At 36.1% G+C, this 19,363-nt stretch overlaps 2 protein-coding genes and 1 long non-coding RNA gene across 3 annotated transcripts in view; 2 read left to right on the top strand and 1 right to left on the bottom strand.

Moving 5' to 3' along the window:
- LOC119793630 (protein-tyrosine kinase 2-beta-like) overlaps positions 1-2,414 on the top strand; it is a 33,278-nt gene extending 30,864 nt beyond the window's left edge. Inside the window, exon 30 of the mRNA XM_038301207.1 lies at positions 1,830-2,414. Within this exon, the coding sequence (XP_038157135.1) occupies positions 1,830-2,078 (249 nt within the window). The 3' untranslated portion in view covers positions 2,079-2,414. The remainder of the gene's footprint in view (positions 1-1,829) is intronic.
- On the bottom strand, positions 706-18,922 carry LOC119795950. The gene is made up of 3 exons (XR_005282429.1): positions 18,275-18,922; positions 17,451-17,453; positions 706-718 (listed from the first exon to the last, which is right to left on the bottom strand). It is a non-coding gene; the product is annotated as an uncharacterized LOC119795950 (long non-coding RNA).
- Positions 9,609-18,161, top strand: LOC119794411 (inosine-uridine preferring nucleoside hydrolase-like). The gene is made up of 8 exons (XM_038302325.1): positions 9,609-9,763; positions 12,658-12,853; positions 12,924-13,103; positions 15,539-15,650; positions 15,758-15,894; positions 17,590-17,667; positions 17,747-17,863; positions 17,935-18,161. The coding sequence occupies exons 2-8, from the start codon at positions 12,677-12,679 to the stop codon at positions 18,085-18,087; spliced, it is 954 nt and encodes a 317-aa protein (XP_038158253.1). The 5' UTR covers positions 9,609-9,763; positions 12,658-12,676; the 3' UTR covers positions 18,088-18,161.
- Positions 18,923-19,363: the final 441 nt, after the last annotated feature.

Below are 19,363 nucleotides of genomic sequence, written 5' to 3'. Positions count from 1 at the left end.
GAGGTTTCGCTTTGTGCTGTAAGCATGAAGGTGCCACAACTGTCTATTCTTAGCTGAAGTGGAAATAAACATGCAAAGTGATACTTATGTTCCTCAACTAAATGTTAATCCTGAATAAAAACAGTTCTCTCTTCTCTTAAGTAAGTGAATGTAAAGAACTCAAATAGGGGGATATTTCATGAGACAATTGTCATTGGTCATCTTAAGACTCTTTCATGAGAACCAAAATATCAAGTGAGAAATCTCGGGGTAATCATGGACTCAGACCTGAATTTCAACTGCCATATTGAGTCCATTACATCAGTGGTCTACTACCATCTAAAAAACATTACTAAAATAAGAACATAGTGTCTAAAACAGACTTGGAGAGATGAATCCATGCATTTGTCTTCTGCAGGTTAGATTATTGTAACGGCCGGTCCTCTGGCTGTTCCTAACAAGCGGTTAGACAACAGCAGTTTATCCAAAACTCTGCTGCTCAGGTCTTGACCAGAACCAGGAAATACGACCATATAGTCCAGTGCTGTGGTCTCTAGACCTTTGGATTGATTTTTATTGATTTTTATTTTTTTTTACTTAATTGAACTGAAAAAGACCAAGTTGGAGGAAAAGACTGCATTAGTTGAAGCGATTGTAAGTCTTTGCAAAAAGGTTGCTACATTTTTGTGTCTTAAATAAATGTGGATGTTTTTTTCAAAACTTAAAGTTAAAGGAAAAACTCTTAATACTAGCTATTAATGATTGTTTAATTGTTTAAAGGTAATGCACATGCACAACCCTGTACCCGCTCCCGAGAGGGAACATGTAATTTTTTCCATGTAAATTCGTGCGAGAGCGTGCACAATCCCATTTCTCCTCATGCACGCTCTGTTTAAAATTAGCTGTTCTCATAGATCATAAAGGCTTACTGTTCCGGAACGTCCGTCCTAACCCCTAAATCCCTCAATCACTATATAGAGCACGGACTATATAGTGGACTTAATAGTGAACTCAGTTAACTTACCGGGCATGTAACTCCTCCTCCACTTCACAATGCCTGCGCCATCTTTTTTATTAGTCGCCAGCAAATCCCATAATGCTTTGCATTCCGGGATATATATATATATATATATATATATATATATATATATATATATATATATATCGGCCTGCTCTGCTGCCTTTTTTTTTCTCATAAACTTCATAAAAACTTTTTCCTCTTACAACCCTCTGCCATTTTCAAAGAACCGCAGTGAGAAAGGTGAGCTTCAATGACTGTCTGAAACTGCAGCTCACCACAGATGTATGCCTGAAAGTGCGCATGTGCAGAAAAAGATAGCTAACTGAGGAAAAGTACATACACTGCAAAAATGATGTAGAAATTAGCAAAAATGTCTTAAATTAAGTGTATTTACCCTTAATTTTAGCAGGTTAATAAGATTAATTGCCAATGGAATTACTATTTTTTACACTAGAAGTAAGATAATTAGATAATATGCACTAGAAACATTTATTCTAATTTAATTTTCTAAGTTCCATTGGCAAAGTGGCTCACTTACCTCCTCAATTCAAGAACAAATGTTATTGTAAGAAAAAAATCATTTGAGATTTCGGATTTTTGCAGTGTAAGACGGCCTTACGTAAACTTATCACCAGAAAGATTGACAATTAGGAGGACCACTTATTTAGATGATCCACCTGGAAATAAAAGATCATCCTCTATACCTTTTAACATCATATAAGCTGACATTTAAACAGATGTGTGTTGAGTTTATGAGAGCCACTGTTAAAAAAAAATGATACTAATATTTTAGAGTATGAAACTGTCCTTTGATTTCCTCCTGGCTCAGATTGAGGGCACCAAGAAGCTGCTGAACAAGGATCTGGGGGAGTTGATCAACAAGATGCGGCTGGCCCAGCAGAACTCTGTAACGTCCCTGAAGGAGGAGTGCCAGAAGCAAATGCTGGCAGCTGCTCACACGTTGGCATTGGACTCTAAAAACCTGCTGGATGCCGTGGACCAGGCCCGGGTCAGAGCCAACCTGGCAAAGCCCAAACCCAACTCACAGGACGCAGGAGGAGAAGATTCTCCACAATAAGGGAAAAATTCACATCCCAGCTTGACGCAGAGTCGATTTTTTAAGAACATTTGGAATTTATTCTGCATAGGCTTCGTAAATACAGACACACGCCCACAAACTTAAACTGAAGGAAAAAATATTATAGAAAAATGTGATATTTTATCTAGAAGCAGCCGTTTTATTCTACATTTCGTTTTTAAATTTTGAACACTGTGATAATGAGCACCTGTTTGACTTATCAATGAAAAAATATTTCTTCAATACTGATGTTTAACTGCATATGTTTTTCTGCAGGCAGAGTTGTGAATGGAGCATTTTGTATATACATTGAATTAAAGAAAATTGTATAGTGTTGCCTTTCTTTCAGTTACTTTCATACATTTTCGCTCATGAGACATTTCCTCTGCACAGATGAAGCCAATGCAAAATTAAGTTTAAAAAAAAATAAAGCGAACCACATCTATTCTTAAAGTACTAAAACAAAAGATTTTTAATAAATGTTTAATATAATATATATATATAAAAAATTTTTTTGCCTTAAATTGAAAATACATTCAAGAAAAAATATATCTGAAAAAAATTTTGTTAAGTTAAATAATTTGCACTGTAATTGTTTGCATCAATTTTTTTGTATATTCTGTTTTTTTTATTTTATCCAATATCTAGAAAAAAAATTGTAAACCAGTATTGCTTTTAGCAATTTTCTTTTATAGAAAAGAGGGGATAGAGATTTATAATAAATTAGATGAATGAATCAACAGTGTTTATAACAACAAGACAAGTAATCGGAAGGAACGATTTTTAAAAAAGCACGCATTCTTTTATGTCAACAAATGAAAAAAAAACAACATATTAATACCATCTCTGGAAGAAAACAATATTATGCATGAATAGCGGATAATATGTCAACAACTTCCTGTTTCAAAGGTAAAGTAAAAAAAAACCTTGTGGTAGTCCTTCAGATATTTCCACTGACAGCCCACCAGTCTGTGAAAGGGTTATACGCACAATTCTAATGATAGGAGACAGATTCCAGTTCTGTCTCTACCAAAGCTGAAAGAAAATATTAAAACTAAATAGGTACTTAATTAATCCCCTGAGGAAAATGTAAAATTAAACCGACATAAAGCAAATAATACAAATCTATAACGTCGAATATAAGCTGCTAAAGGGGGAGGGATTTATCATTTAGCTATTTTATTGTTTGGTTTTAGTCTCTACTGGCCTTTTATTTTGAAATTTGTTAAGCAGGAAACTAGAGAAGGAAAAAAATATGCAGATTATTTCATGATAAAATTGCATTAAATGCAAAAGAAAATATTATATTAATGCACTTTAATGGGAAGAATCAGTCTCTGGTACTACTTTATTTTGCAATAACAACTTTAGTGAGATTTCCATTTAAATCTGAGCCAGTTCAATGTGTGGTTCCAGCTTTAGGTGTGATGCTACAGTATCTGAGCAGTCCACTCATGAAGTTGAAAAACTTTAATGTTGGACGATTAAAAGAAAATCAAAGGCTGAAACATCTTCGATCTTTGTGAGTAACACTTTTTCTCCTTGAGAGGCATGAGCACAACCTTCTTTTTGAATGTTTTTGTTAGTCTTTGCAATCCAGCAGATACTAGAATTTCACATTTAAACCCATGCTTATTGCAAGTGTGTAAGGTACAAAGTGAGACCTTGTGGTGGGGTGACTGTGGTTGGCAGCCGCATCACTTCGGCATCTTCATCATAATCATAGTTGCTGAACACAGTGTGCTCTATAATCAACACTGTAATGTTTGTTCATTCTTAGATAAAATCAATACAATTTTCTATTTTCCACTGAGGCCCGGCAATAACTTTTAAATGTGAGAACCAAGCTACCCCTGGGTCATTGGTTTTCTTTTTGTTTTTTTACGTCCCTGAGTGATGGTCGTCTGCTTTAGGAGTTTTCAGCATGCTTTGGAAAGACAGATGAAATAATCATCTTATTTGAAAAAAAAAAAAAAAAGACTTTTCTTTGGAAAATCTTTTTTTTAAATATCATTTAAAAATAGAATAAACTGAAGCCATACCAGGATGTACATTTTTTTGTGGTTATCAGATGATGGTTATTCTATTCCAACCTTTAGAAGCCAGAATAGGCCACTTTTATCCCTTTAAACACGTTTAACTCATAAAACTGAGAATGCAAGGAAAAAGTTCATACTAATAGAAATACCAATTTGAGACCTAAACTCATAAACACGGTTATTCAACAAAGATTTTACTATAATTTAAAGCCAATTTGTCGAGGACTTTAAACAAAAAGGAAAAAAGCATCATGAAAGATCAGAGCCTGGAGAGGCAGAAAAAACCCAAGCCATTTTAAGTTTTCACATCTAGTGAGGATGTGGGGAGCAATGCCACCTGCTGGTGAGGTAACAACCCCCCACCTACCAGGGTATTTCAGAGCATTTCTTGCTTCCAATACAAATGAACAATACAAATTAACTAAAGGCTGCTATTAAACAACCTGGGTTTCTGTTATACCTCAGCAAAACCACAGACTGAACCCTGACCTTTCAAGATGTGGTACTAAATAAATACCATGAGAATATCCAGTCATATAATCATCTTTAAAGGAGACCAATTCTGTGCCCCAGAGGACAACAATTAGGAAAAGACTTAATTAAGCAGCTGGATTAAGCTGGTAAGACAGCATTATTCATCTAATTTGAAACCAGTCTTGTATTTTGTTGAGAAACACCTTCATGGTTTTTCCCCCGGGTCCGTTAATTCGGGTGCAGGTAACTTAACTGAGATGGAGTGTTATTAAAAGATTGTGGAGAAAGAAGCTTCGATTGGCCTTTGCAAAGGGAAAAGAGCATCAGCAGTATGCATCTGCGGACAGCAACTCTGACCCCCCCTGCAACACCGGCTCTTTTTATTATCTTAATAGGGGAACATCTTACAGTTTCACACAGACAGTCCCACAGAATGATCATACTCTCTACTACCTATCTCCATGTATGGAGTTGCTTCCTGCCTTTCTGGTTCGTTCTGTGTGTGTCGGAGCAAGGTCATTCTCTGCCTTCCCATCTGCACCTGTTTTTTTCTACTCTCTGTTCTGTAAATCTGCCCTGATACATATCAACAATAAGTTTTGCTGCAGCCTTTAACTTAGCTCTTTACTTCTTTTAGCTTAAAACATGTATATATATATCTTCAGTTTACATGGGCAGACACATCACTTGTACCCCTTTCCAACTTGCAGAAAAACCTGTTTAAACCCAGGAACAATCGTCTCTTAGTAGCAGTGGGAACAGCTCACTGATGTGTGTCTACCCGGGTTGACCCACTAAATGATGTGATACCACTGAGCTCAACGTACGGATGTCAACACACAGGGCCAGTTACTTCTGAACTAACAGCTTTTATTAGTTACTGTTCTTCAACTGTCATTTTGCTTACCAAAAAAATAAATAAAAAATACTTTTAATAATGCATATAATTTATCTGGGAACTAGGAAGTTGGAAAAACATAGTTTCCCAAATGAAAATCTAGTGTTTTGCATGTGGGCGTTCATATGTCATTGTTGGTGTATGGCCAATACATCCACTATTATATAACTCATGCAAGGGGGGCGTTGCCACACCTTGGGACCCAATTATTGAAAAATGCATGCTAAAGTCACCTTTTGGAAGCCAAAACACATGCTGAACTGCCCCTTTGGGAGAGAGCCAAAATCTATGAAGGTTATTTTGTTTCAAAACTATTTGTGCAATGTAGGTGTGGCATTTGAAGGTGTAGAGAGAGTTGAAAAAGAAGGATGCATTTGTATTCTTGGAATCGCCCTATGACATAATCGGCCTTCAAATCTAGCCTTCGGAGGACACAGCCCATAAATTGGAACGCATCCACTGTCACTATCCAATCCATACTGGTAGCACGATCCATTCCATCGGCTCATTTGCTGATAGAGGGCAATACTTCTTACTTTTTTATTCTGTTGTCTTTTTGAGGGGGTTTCTTTTTGTACATCTTATATTTGCTTAAGTATTGCATATTCTAAAAGGAAAAAAAAACACAAATTTTACAATCGCCTTTCAATCATTACTTTTAATGCTCTGAGGATGCAAATATGTCACACACTGTATACATTTAAATTTGTTAACATTTTTGATTTTCAGTGCAACAGCACTGATCACACAATGGATTCATTTGCAATCTTTTGTGACCTGCAGTTTTTCATTGAAAAGGGAACATTTCCCAAAGATGTGGATTTTTATTCCAGAAAAATAAAATAAAAAGGATGTCTCTACATTTTATACAAGTAAAATGCAGCAGATTTGTGCAAATGTATTCACTGATTTGTATTTGTGTGAAGGATATATAATATATATATATTTTTTTTGTTTGTTTGAATTTGTTTTGCACCATTTGTTTTAGATCAACTGTAGCAAAACTGAATGGAGGACATTTTTGATGTGCAACTCACATAACACAATTTATGTACTTGTACTCAAGAATTTGAAGAGGTGTAACTTTTTTGTAATTGTGACAGATAAAAAAAACTACACTTACAAAACACCAATGTTACACCAAAGTTACAATGCACAAATCATTTTGCAACAATAGTTCTGAACTATCTGAAGCAAAACTGAGAATGTAAGAGGTTTTTGATGTGCAACTTGAAGAACAGAGTTTGTGTACTTGTACTTAAAATTTGAACAGGTGTAAAAATAATTTGTACCTGTGATTTTTTTTTCTTTCCTTTTTTTAATTCTACAAATACAAAACTTGAAATGTAACTCTCTCTACAACTTCAAATTCACTCTTACAATGCACAAATATTTTTGAAACAAAATAACCTTTATAAAAATCTAAGCTACAGTGCCCTGTTGGGAGCCAAAATATCTGCTAAAGTGCCATCTACAGTGGACGGGCTATATGTGCAATCAAATTCAATTTCAAATCACAGCTGCACTCCATTTTGGTGGCTTAAAGTGGGTTTGATGCCACCAGGAAATTAAGAGAGTTGCAGCTAGGGTGCAAAGCCATACAGGCGAGTAGAAGTTGGCACTTTATTTACATTACAATGAAGTCCCACCAAAATTAGGTCTGGAAACAAATTAAGGTCATGAAAACACAAACGTTCAAGGTGGTTTATCCAACTGTTGTAAATCTTACCTATTCTTTTTTATTCATACATTTAGTCAGTTACTTTTCACCATTTTTAAGATAAAACAATTCAACATTGCTTATATGCCCCAAATATCAAATTGAACAAAGTTTTTGTCATTGCAATTGTTATGATACTAGCAGTAGATGACATTTATTAACATTGAAAAATATGAAGAAGGGAGAAACTGAAACTCCCATCTGAAACTTGGACGTAAATGGAGTATAACAAAAGAACATTTTCTGGTGGTGGTTGCTGACAAACCAGAATGCTAGAATTTCAATCACTACAAAAGACGAAGATTGGAAGATAAGAATGGCTTTAAGTTAAATCGCATAGGAATGTCTCCAAGTAAATTCACAAGCAGTTTTGAAACTTAATTCTCAACCAACTGTAGTTTAAACTTAAGCTTTTTTTAATACCTAGAGTTCAGAAGCTAAATTTGGAAAAGCTCAAAACATTGGCCATGGCTTCAAGATTGCTCAAGAATCACTAAAAACTGAATTAGATACAAATTAAGGATCATATTAACGCAAGTGGGTTTAAAGCTGTATAAGTCTGTATAAAGCTTTAAATATCTTAAAATATCATTATCATGGTTCTAATTTAGTCCTGATTTGTTTATATTACTTATTGATATCTACAAGGCTACAACTATAAAACAAAAATTTTAAGATTTAACCTTACCAAAAAGTAGAAATTAAATTTATTAGACAGGAAAGCAATGTCTGCCAATTTTTAAGGCCTTGGAGGCTTAATTTGTGAAGCAATTAAACATAAAATTCTGACAGTGAACAGAACTGAACCAGCAGGTTCTATCTTGTCCTCTATGTATATTTGACTCACCTGTGGACATGGTGTACTTAGAGGCATTGGTATTTATTTTGATCAACATTTACTGGCAAAAGAAGGAAAACATTTAGAGAGGCTATACTTCTCTGATTTCTGCCTTTACAGGTTGCACCTTTTAGGTACAGGTTCAAACAGGTTTTTCAAAGCAGAAAGCTCACATTTTTTCATGCATAGACTGCTCCTTAAAACACGTTGAACTCCAAAAAAAGAAAAACAACCTTTTGTACATTCTGTCCCCTAAACATGAACGTAGATTGATTTGGGTGTTTTTCACCCTAAAAATATGACAAAAGCTTTAAGGCACGGTTCAAACCTTAAACTCTGACAGGGTCTGCAGTAAAAAAACAAAAAAAAAAAAACATAGAAGCTGTTGCTACATCTATGGGGACCTGCAGGCTGCTCGGTAAAAAAAAAATGTGACAATAGGGCTGGAAGATTTTACAAAAAACTTTTCCTTCAATAAGCTTTAACATTGATATCAATATGAATAGAATAAAAGCCTCAGAAATAATGCCAACAATCCCCAAAATAAAAACCTTTAGAAAACTTATGACTATATTTTTGCTATGTTCAAAGAAAGTCTAATTATTAATTTGAGAAATATTTGCTTTTAGAAATAACACAAAGAACTAAATAAAACCCAAAATAAAAGTCAGCGAGAAATACTTTAATCATAGAGTATGTTAAAATACTGGAAATGACATATTAGCACTAATGAAAAAAAATATACTGTCAAATATAGGGAGATTTAACGGTTAAATATACTTGATTAATTTCAGATCAAAAGCATATAAAAAAACATGGAAATAAAAGGAATCATATTCAGGTTTTGACTTCATTTAACTAAGGAAATTGTTGAAATGACCCATCTCAAAACATGAAGCGAAACTAAATGATCTAAAGTCGAACTGCGTGAATGACTGAGCCATCAACTCTACTCTCAACCAGAATATTAAGGGGAATATTCAGTTATTAGTATTAAGCACAGATGCACTAGTAAGCAAGTGGCCTAGTGAAAGCCCAGATGTACAGTATTTAAAATATTTTCGCAGGACCATAAAAGGAGCTGTCCATGGTGGAAAAATCTTCCAATGAGGCTTAAACAAATACAAACGCATAATAAATGAAGTAATTTGAAAAAAGAAATTAGATTTTTATCAAATCATAATTTTCTGATATAAAAATAAAGAATTTAAGTGTAATTAAACTTTTAAAACGGGCGATTTTGGAAGGTGGGACAAACTATTTCTACATCACAGCATTGCGGATCCCAACTTAATCAAAGTCTGCGTTCCTGCAAGTGAGTTAGAATACAGCACATTTCTTATTGCGCAGCAGTTTTCAGAAAAGAAATGCTGCATAACCCAGTAAACATGTTCCATTGAACCCTTGTCAGTAAATTGCATGTTGTTGCAGCTAAAGAAAAACTGTTCAGCTGCATGTTTTTACCAACACAACAGAAAACAGGCCACATCCTCTTCTCTTAAAACACAGCAGATTTTGACGAATACATATGGTGAATTCCACAAAGAGGCAAGGCCTGCCATAGTTACGAAACACTAAATGAAGGAAGGGTTTGTAACATCTGGGTTTCACCTTACACTGTCCTCAGGGTTGGGTTGTTATTTATAAAACATACGCTCAGCTGCTGCTTATATCCCATTCCTCACTCCTCATCTGAACACTTCGCAACCTCAGCAGGTGAGATTCTTCTTGAATACTTTTTTTTCTCCTTTTTTTTTTTTTTTACAAACTTTAATAGGCATAAACATTTATTACAGTAACATCTTAATTTATTTGTTTTGAAAAGTACAGAATGTACCAAATGCATGTGCTTGTTGTTTTTAGACAGATTCTTGCATTGTTAAAACAGATAAACACTGAAAAAGTTTGCTTTCAAAAAAGGATTAAATAATTTTGTATGCTTAAATTGTGCAAAACTTATGCAATGCCGCAATTTTTAAGTGTTACTTAATGAGCCCTGTTAGAATACAATGAGGGGGTGTTGGAGATGAGTTCAGTGAGTTTTTTGCCACTTGCACAAAGGAGGGACAGATTGTTCCCATCAAGCAGTTTGACTCCAGACTTGACTTCCAGATTTCTCTTCCTTTACTGTTGGTTATTTTCATATACTTTTTTTTTTTTTTTTTTTAACCTATGTTTAGTAGAATAACTTCTTAATTTTAGCAGTTTTAATGTTGGATTCCATCCAGCTGATAATATCTGAGATTTCCCTTTGATTGCAACTTATTTAAATTTATAGGTGTTGCACACCAATATAAACTTGCTCTGCATCTACATGCATAGAATTAGTAAAAAAAAATAAAATAAAAAAATCCAGAACAACAATGAGGAGGCTTTCTTCGAAATTTAAATGTGTTCTTTTATCATTCAAATTAGCTTTCAATATTTATGAATTGAGTTAAATGTTTTGAGGATCTTCCCAAAAGCTTCTCACAATAGATCCTCTGTAGTTTCTTCCCTTGGTGCAGACAACCTGGATACGCCTTCCCTTTTTTGTAGATGTACCTATTTAACCTGTGTAACTGGGTCATGTTTGCACAAGAGTTGGCCAATATCCATTTCCAGCATTCATTGGCTTTCTAAGAACAAATAAATTGCAGGTACAGGTGATATTATCTCCTGCCTTGACAGGCCTGTGAGGTATAATTACTGTATTGGTATTTTTTTTTTTTTACTTAAAGCACAGAATATTAACTTGACAATGTTTTTGTTGCAAATCATCCTACCTGCAAAGTGGCCTCCAGTCTGAGTAGGCTGCAACTTTTCCAGCTGAAGATGTATCCATGATCTGCATGAATCTTGGTCTTCATATTGTCTGGTTGGCCTTTTTTTCCCCTTGTTCCAATGCACTAAACTCCCACTGCCTTCCAAAGTTGCAATCTATAGTAGAACTCTACTTTTCTGAGAGTTTTCCAACTAGGGTTTAGCCTTAGTTATGAGATGAATTATTAGATATGCATGGATGATACACAGAGGAAGATTGGTCACATCTGATCTCTTTTCATCTAGTCCACTGTTGTTCTCTTTCTTCTTTGTACCTTTTAAGTTCCCTCCACCAGCATGTGTTTCTTTAATTGTTTACACCTGTAATTGACAATCATTGCTGTATTTTATTGACCAAAAGATGACGCTGTAGAGAGGAAACACGAAGCAACAGGAGGTACTTAGCAACAAACAAAACCCCAAAAAAAGAAATGGAACTCACTAAGCAAATGTGCAGAAGACTTAGTGATTGTGTTTCAACAGTTTGATGCAAATTTTAACTTAAATACTGCTCAAATAAAATGACTAATTTGCATTTTAACTCTACATGCCAATCTGGAGATTCCTCATATGAAACTTGGACTAAAACAAATTTTGATTTAAATTTGCTTTCCTGAAAAATTTATCAAAGCGAAGTCATTAAACTATGCAGATAAATAGTTCCCCTTTCTGTCAGTCATGCAGAAATGCATTAAATATGGACATTTTCTGCTTTTCAGAAGGAGGATGGGCTTAGGGTCTCAATTTGAATATGAGGTTCAATAAAATCTAAATTTCAGTGAACATTTTCAGTTGAATTTGTAAGTGAACAGTTGCAATATTTAAGTGCAAAGGTACACATTTTTATAAATTTTTCTTTAAAGAAATATATATAATATTGGTATTATATATAATATTGTTTTCCTGATCTTGAATAACAGCTACTTTCAATAAAAGTTTGAAGCTCTTATTTTGACCTGGAAAAAGCCACTAAATAGATCCTCACAGTCAGATGTTCTGACTTAAACTGTGTAACTTAAAGGCAGAGATGGCAAAAGTACTCACTTTCCATACTTGAGTAAAAGTACAGGTACTTGTGTTAAAAAATACTCTGGTAAAAGTGGAAGTACTGATTAAACTTCTTTACTCAAGTAAAAGTAACAAAGTACAGGCTTGTAAATTTACTTAAAGTATAAAAGTAAAAGTAGAAACCGCTTTTATCATGCCGTTGCCTACATTTTAAATGGATGTCTGCCAATAGGACTAGATCTCCGTTGTGTTCATTTTCAATCATCTCGTCGTCCATGCTACTATGCTAACGCCACCGCCACCAAGCTGCAATGATTTGCCGCCAATGAATATCGCCGAATCTGTCGATTCATCTTGTAGTGGTGCATCAAATGCAACGTAGATTCCCATCCAATTAGATTGAATTTGGTATTGATGACATGAAAAATAATAACGGTAACTCCATTGAAATGATTCAAAACTAAAGTAACGAGCCAATTTTTTTAAATTTAAGGAGTAGAAAGTACAGATATTTGTGAAAAAATGTAAGGAGTAGAAGTAAAAAGTCGCCATAAAGATAAGTAGTAAAGTAAAAATATCAGAAAAATCTACTTGAGTACAGTAACGAAGTATTTGTACTTCGTTACTTCCCATCCCTGCTTAAAGGTAGTAAGTAATCAAAAGGTGCATAAAAAATGTATGGTTGACTCACAAGGTAAAGCTGCTAATGGCTGCATTTTCCAAACTCTCGGTCAGTAATATGTCATTTTCGTGTCGTTTAATCAATTCTATGCATATTTTCTTTTTTGTTTTCCAAACAGCCTATTTTTTTACTGCAGGATGAAGAAGCTGATTCTCGACGTTGACATCGGAGTTGATGATGCTCAGGCCCTCATGATTGCCGTCACTGCTCCAGATGTAGAGATTCTGGGGATCACCTGCTGCCACGGCAACACTTCTTTGGACAATGTCCTTAAGAACACCCTGCGTGTCCTGCAAGTCTGCAACCGTCTGGATGTAAGTCAGTTTGCTTGTGTGGTTTATTCACAATACTGGATATTTTGCTTACAGACGTTCTGTTTCACAGATTCCAGTCTATAAGGGTTTCTCAAGGCCTCTGCTGGCCAGCAAACAGCATGCGTCTGATTACCACGGGAAAGATGGACTGGGGGATGTTCCAGATCCAGATGCTCCCGGTCTGGATCTGCTGCAGAAGAAGAAAGCTGCACAGGCGATGATTAAAATTGCAAGGGAAAACCCTGGAGAGGTAAGAAACAATGTTTCTAAAAGACAAACAATTATATGCCCGCTATGAAGGAAGGAAAATAATATTCTGAATAAGACAAAGCTCTGACAACTTGATTAAATTATCTTATAAAAACATTTTTTTGAGTCTAAACTTTTCCATCTCCTCAAAAATCTTTGACATAAACAACTAGATTTTTAATGTAGAAATGTAAAGTGAGACGTGTTACAAGCCACACAAACATAGGTACAATAATTCAAAAACATAGCTACAATAATTCAACAACATTGAAACCCCTCAGAGGAATAAGCAAATACAGTTATTGCTAAGAAAAAAAAAAGCTGGCTGTTGGAAGAGCGCTTTATAAATGTAACAGGAAAATTAGGTGGAAGGAAAACAGAGATAGGAGCATGAACCTTGAGATAAATATGAAGCAAAGACTATTCAATTATTGTCAGTTTTAAGTAAAATTCATGATTTTTCATGACAGTAAAATCCTTTTTGGTCAACAAAAGGAGCAGAAGACATCTCAAATTTGAATCACTCTGTAATGCAATTGGAGCTGAAATAGAAAAACATTTCTATAACATTCTGAGTCATACAGCTGTCATTTTCCAAAAAAAAGGCATTTTTATTCAAAACGGATATTATTCGCTGCTAAATAAATAAATGTAAATCAATCACAGAGAAAGGGTTTTCTGTTTAGCGGGAAGGCAGCAAGATTTACAGTTGGCAGAGTTAATTAGCAGTAGCGCTGACACGAAGCTGCTTTAAATAGGAGAACTGAAAATTATGCTTTCTTCCTCATTATTGACCCAATCATAGAACAAAATCTATCTTAGATCTCATCTTTATGACTTACTGTTAATAATTGCAAGAAAGCTTATTTTTTTAAAGCAAAAGCTCAGCTTATAAAATCTACTCATACAAGCATATTTATAATAAATGAGGTGTATTACTCTGGTTAGGGCTGGGCGATATGGAAAAAATACTATATCACGATATGGATTATTTTATATCACGATAACGATATATATCACGATATACCACAACTGATGTTGCATTTTATGTTTTCATAGTCCGTCAGATGGACAAGGTTTGAAAAAAATCTTTCATCGCCTATTTTTTACCCATCATCTTGTTTCCTAATATGAGAATCCCAACCCCAAACCAAGAACACCAGTTATGCAATTTGCGGCCATGACAGTGAACAGTATAGAATCTTGGCTATTGCGCTGCAGTAATTAATCATTTAATATTCATTTGTTATTGACATTTTATAAAATTCCAAGGCCAGTTTTTTCTCTTGTCTTTCACTTACCTTGTTTTCCACTAGGAGGCGCCTCGCCTATTTAAGAAGAAATGTGTCTGCACTGGTAATACATTAATTAAAATGCCCACATGTTCTACTGGATAGGAGTGTCAGTGTAGTTAAAAATGTGATCCATCATACGACCTGTACCACAATTATGCGTGTTTCAGTTGTTCTCTTTATTTTTCAGCAGTCACAAGAGAAACGTGCTGCACACTTTAAAAACATGGAACACAACAGTACTATACAACAAACTATAACAAACAGTACACACTAATACACACAGTATGATTTACTCTGAAGGGGAAAAAGTGAATGCTACAGCACCTTTGTGTGTAAACACAACACTCACAGGTGCAGTAGCCTTCACTTTTCCCCCCTTCAGAATAAATTATAATATCAGTGAGGTCCAGTAATGGATGCGTATGCTGTAAAAGCACACAGTTCATTGGTGTAAGCATATTAGTAAAACCAATAATAGTAAAACTAGCGAACGTACAAAAGTGCATAGCAATGTCAGGCTCATACCTTGGGCGAGCATCACTCCGGTGTGGTCCTCAGGAAAGTACACGGTCTGTAGACACCGAGCGCGGAGGGTCCAGTCCGTGATAAGGATGGTGAGACTCATATAAGGCTGTGTTGCTCTACTCATCCACATGTCCGTAGTCAACGCATAATGCGTCGCACCACTGCGTACCTCTCTCTCCACTTCAGCCCGACAACTAGCATATAAGCCAGGCAGCTCCGCTTTAACGGTAAAATCTTCTTGGGTGTCCATCATTCATTTTTTTTCAAGCCAGAAAGAAATTTCACGGGCTCTCTCCATCAGTAATGTCGCAAACGTATGGTGCAAAGCCGCGTGACGTAAAGCGGTGTAGTGTCGCAAAACCACGTTCTCTACACATTATCTTTTTATTCTCTTTTTTTTTTTCGTTATATACACTTAGAGTTTGCATAGCAAAAACGCAAAATGTTATATTAACAGATTATATTAAAATGTATATTAGCAGTAATAATAATAATAAAGAAGTTTATCACGATAGAAAAAATAGAGGAGAAAGGTCACGATAGACATGTTTCTCTCGTCCTCACGATATATATCGCCATATCGCCCAGCTCTAACTCTGGTATTACTGTCTTTCAGGTGACTCTTGTGGCTACTGCACCGCTAACTAACCTTGCAGTGGCTGTTCAGTTGGACCCTTCCTTTCCCAAAAAACTGAAGGCCCTCTACATCATGGGAGGAAACACTGATTGTGGGTGGATTTACTTTTTATTCAGGCTGTAGATTTTTTTATTTTTTATTCCAATGATTAAAGTGATATTGAAGACGTTTTCCTGTCTGCTGTGTATGTGTTTGTAGCTCGGGGTAACACCACCGTGTGTGGCGAGTTCAACTTTGTGGCGGACCCTGAAGCGGCTTACATCGTGTTGGACCGCTACACCTGTCCCACCTACATCGCTGCGTGGGAGTTCTGCTGCAGGAGCAGTATCTCATGGGTGAGGACTAAATAGCAAACAGAACAAGACGTACAGGCTTCACTGATCATTGTTAATACATATATTGATAAAATATCTCAAATATTCCAGTTTTAATTTTATCAGATGCTCACTGCTCTTTTTGGAATTTAAGGGGGTTTAACTGGCCAGAATTTTCAGTTTGGGATGAGGGAGGAATAAAACAAAAAACAAAGATCTGATCCCTTAGTGATGCTAAAAAACATCATAGGTGTGGAAGAAAAACTTAACCTTGTGGACAATCTCCATAAACATTAAACAAACGCATTAACTTGTTGTAGAACCAAATCTGGTGGTTTTTAGTTGCTTTTCTGGTCCCATGTCTCTTCATGTTAATATCAGATGCCAGAAATCTGCAGGGTATTGGCCAATCAGATGCGACTTACGAAAACATGCAGCCAGTTCATTTCATTAAAAACAAAATGATTCCTATTCTTAATTAAATAGAAATTATATTATGTTTCAAGCTGAGTATTACAGTTTTTGAGACTTATTCCCTGATATTTTCTGTTTTTTTTTTTATATTAGCAAACAGACAGCACTTCATAAAACTTCGGGGCCTTAAAGACGTCCAGATATTTTGGGATGATTGGCAAATAAATCTTAAGGGCTTTGTCGAAAGCATTAAATGGTGATTTTAAAAATGTCTGCATTGGTTTAATATTTGAAAAAAAAAAAAAATAAATACTGTAAGCGATGCAATTAATTATGGGGTTCAATTCGATTATTTCTAGATTAATTAACTTATTTCCTGAGTAAAATTCTTCTTCTTTAGACATAAAATAAATGTTTTCTCCTCCCCTGTACGTGTCGTACTGTAGTTCCTAATACCTGCCATACTCTGAAAGAATTTCCTATTTTATAGCCACTTTATAGAGAATGTGCAACTAAATTTTAGATTTTAAAAGAGCAAACCACGCTAGATGTTTATAACCAGAATGGCTTCAACCAAACAGCAACAATTAATAAAAAATATTTCATATAATTACTTATATTGTCTTAAAAGTGTCCGAGAAATAAATTCTGCTACCATTTAACAACAGCGCCATTAGGATTTAATTGTTGGTAAGTGGTCGTTATCGGAGCCTCTGAGAGCACAAACATTTTTTTATCAGTTAAAATATACTTCAACAGATTTTGTTTCTTTGTCCCATTCAGATTTACAGTACCTACAAAATGTCTCGACCTACTGGAAAACATTAAGAACTAGAATTCTGAAGGGAAGCATTTCAAAAAGAGGAAATGAGGAACGTTCAAAACTAGATATCAAATTGCAGCAGCAGTGGATCTAGTAGCAGTGGTCTCCAACCCTGGTCCTCAAGATCTACTGTCCTACAGATTTTAGATGCATCTCTGCTTCAACACGGCTGGATCAAATGATTGATTACCTTTTCAAGCCCTTCATTTAATTAAGCTCTGTTGAAGCAGGGATGCATCTAAAATCTGTAGGACAGTAGATCTTGAGGACCAGGGTTGGAGACCACTGATCTAGTGCATTTAAAAAGCTTAAAAGAAAGAAAAATAAATCAAAAACACACAACCTGAACTAACCATAGCTATTTGTGTCACAATAAAGATGATTAAAAAAAATAACATTTAAATTAGCGTATTGTACTCTGACATAAAAAAAGTTTGGATGTAATCAAATATGGATTTTTATTACATTTTACCTTTCAGTCTTTCTGGGACGAGTGGCTGTCTACAAATACAAAGAAGGCTGCCTTCATCAAGAAGATATCAACTCTTTCAATGAAGGTAAGTTCATATTCTAATGTATTTTTACTCCTAGAAAAATGTCCAGCCTCTTAGAGACTCCGATTTACGATGTGTGCAGAAAGCTCGTTCAGCAGAGTACCAGAAGGAAGTCGTAGCTGGAAAAGGCTTCAATCCCTGTGACGTCTTTGCGCTTGCTGCTGCGGTTGATGATGGATTCATAACTGAGAGTGAAGAGGTGAGCTTTTTTTATTGTCAATAGCGTCAGCTTGAAGGCGGAGTTCAGTTTAAAAGTGATTTCTCCCACAGGTGGCAGTGACAGTAGAACTGGATGGGAGAAACACCCGAGGCATGATGGTAATGGACCACATGGAGCAACTGAAGAAGGACCACAAGGCTGTCATCATTAAGACTGTTGACTTGGAGAAGCTGAAGAAAATGTTGTTTAGAGCAGTACAATAGAAATATTACCATTTGGCATGTTCATCGTGATAAGTATTACCTGAATGATAATAAAATGGGCATCAACACATAAAGAGTTTTGATATAGCTTTATTTCTTTGTTTTTCTTTCAAAGTACACTTTAATACCTAATTCTGTGTCAACCTGTGTTGAAGTTATGACCACAGCAACCAAGACCAAGGAGTACAGAGACAAGACCAAGACCTAAAGAGGCCAAGACAGAGCAAGGCCAAGGCCTTTAGAGACCAAGACAAGGTGGAGATCTTTAGAGACCAACAAGGGCTAGACTTTTAGAGCCTGAGACCAAGACAAGGTCAAGACCATCAGAGGCCGAGACAAGGCCAAGATTTTTAGAGGCTGAAACCAAGACCAGGACCTTTAGAAGAAAAAATAAAAACAGAGGCAAGTCCAGGACCTAGAGAGGCCGAGCCCAGAACAAGGCCAAGAACTCTAGAGACAGAGACAAGGTCAAGTCCTTTAGAGACCAACAAGGCTAGACCTTTAGAGCCAGAGAACAAGACAGGGTCAAGACATGGCCGAGGCCTTTAGAGACCGAGACAAGGTCAAGACCTATAGAGACCAACAAGGGCTAGACCCTTAGAGCCCGAGACCAAGTCAAGGTTAATACCTTTAGAGGTTGAGACGGAGACAAGGCCAAGACCTTTAGAGGCTGAGACAAGACCAAGACCTATAGAGACCACCAAGGACAAGATCTTTAGAGGCTGAGACAGAGACAAGGCTAAGACCTTCAGAGACAGAGACAAGGCCAAGACCTTTAGAGACCGAGGCAAGGCCAAGACCCGTAGAGACAGAGAAAAGGTCAAGTCCAAGACCTTTAGAGACACCAAGGGCAGGATCTTTAGAGGCTGAGACAGAGACAAGGCTAAGACCTTCAGAGACAGAGACAAGGCCAAGACCTTTAGAGACCGAGGCAAGGCCAAGACCCGTAGAGACAGAGAAAAGGTCAAGTCCAAGACCTTTAGAGACCGAGGCAAGGCCAAGACCCGTAGAGACAGAGAAAAGGTCAAGTCCAAGACCTTTAGAGACCGAGGCAAGGCCAAGACCCGTAGAGACAGAGAAAAGGTCAAGTCCAAGACCTTTAGAGACTGAGACAAGGCCAAGACCTTTGGAGGCCTCTGAAGGTCTTGGCCTTATCTCGGTACTCCTTGGTCTTGGTTGGTGTGGTCTTCACTACAACACTAACAAAACCCTTCATTGAAAGTACTTTGGAATGTACACTTTAAGGAGAAAAATAAACAAAACACAACTGAATCCC

Source organism: Cyprinodon tularosa, unplaced genomic scaffold (genome assembly GCF_016077235.1).
Source record: "Cyprinodon tularosa strain WSP-4 unplaced genomic scaffold, ASM1607723v1 ctg1, whole genome shotgun sequence".
NCBI lineage: Eukaryota > Metazoa > Chordata > Actinopteri > Cyprinodontiformes > Cyprinodontidae > Cyprinodon > Cyprinodon tularosa.
Note: the sequence above shows the minus strand (reverse complement) of the source record. Positions and strands in the feature narration are given on the sequence as shown.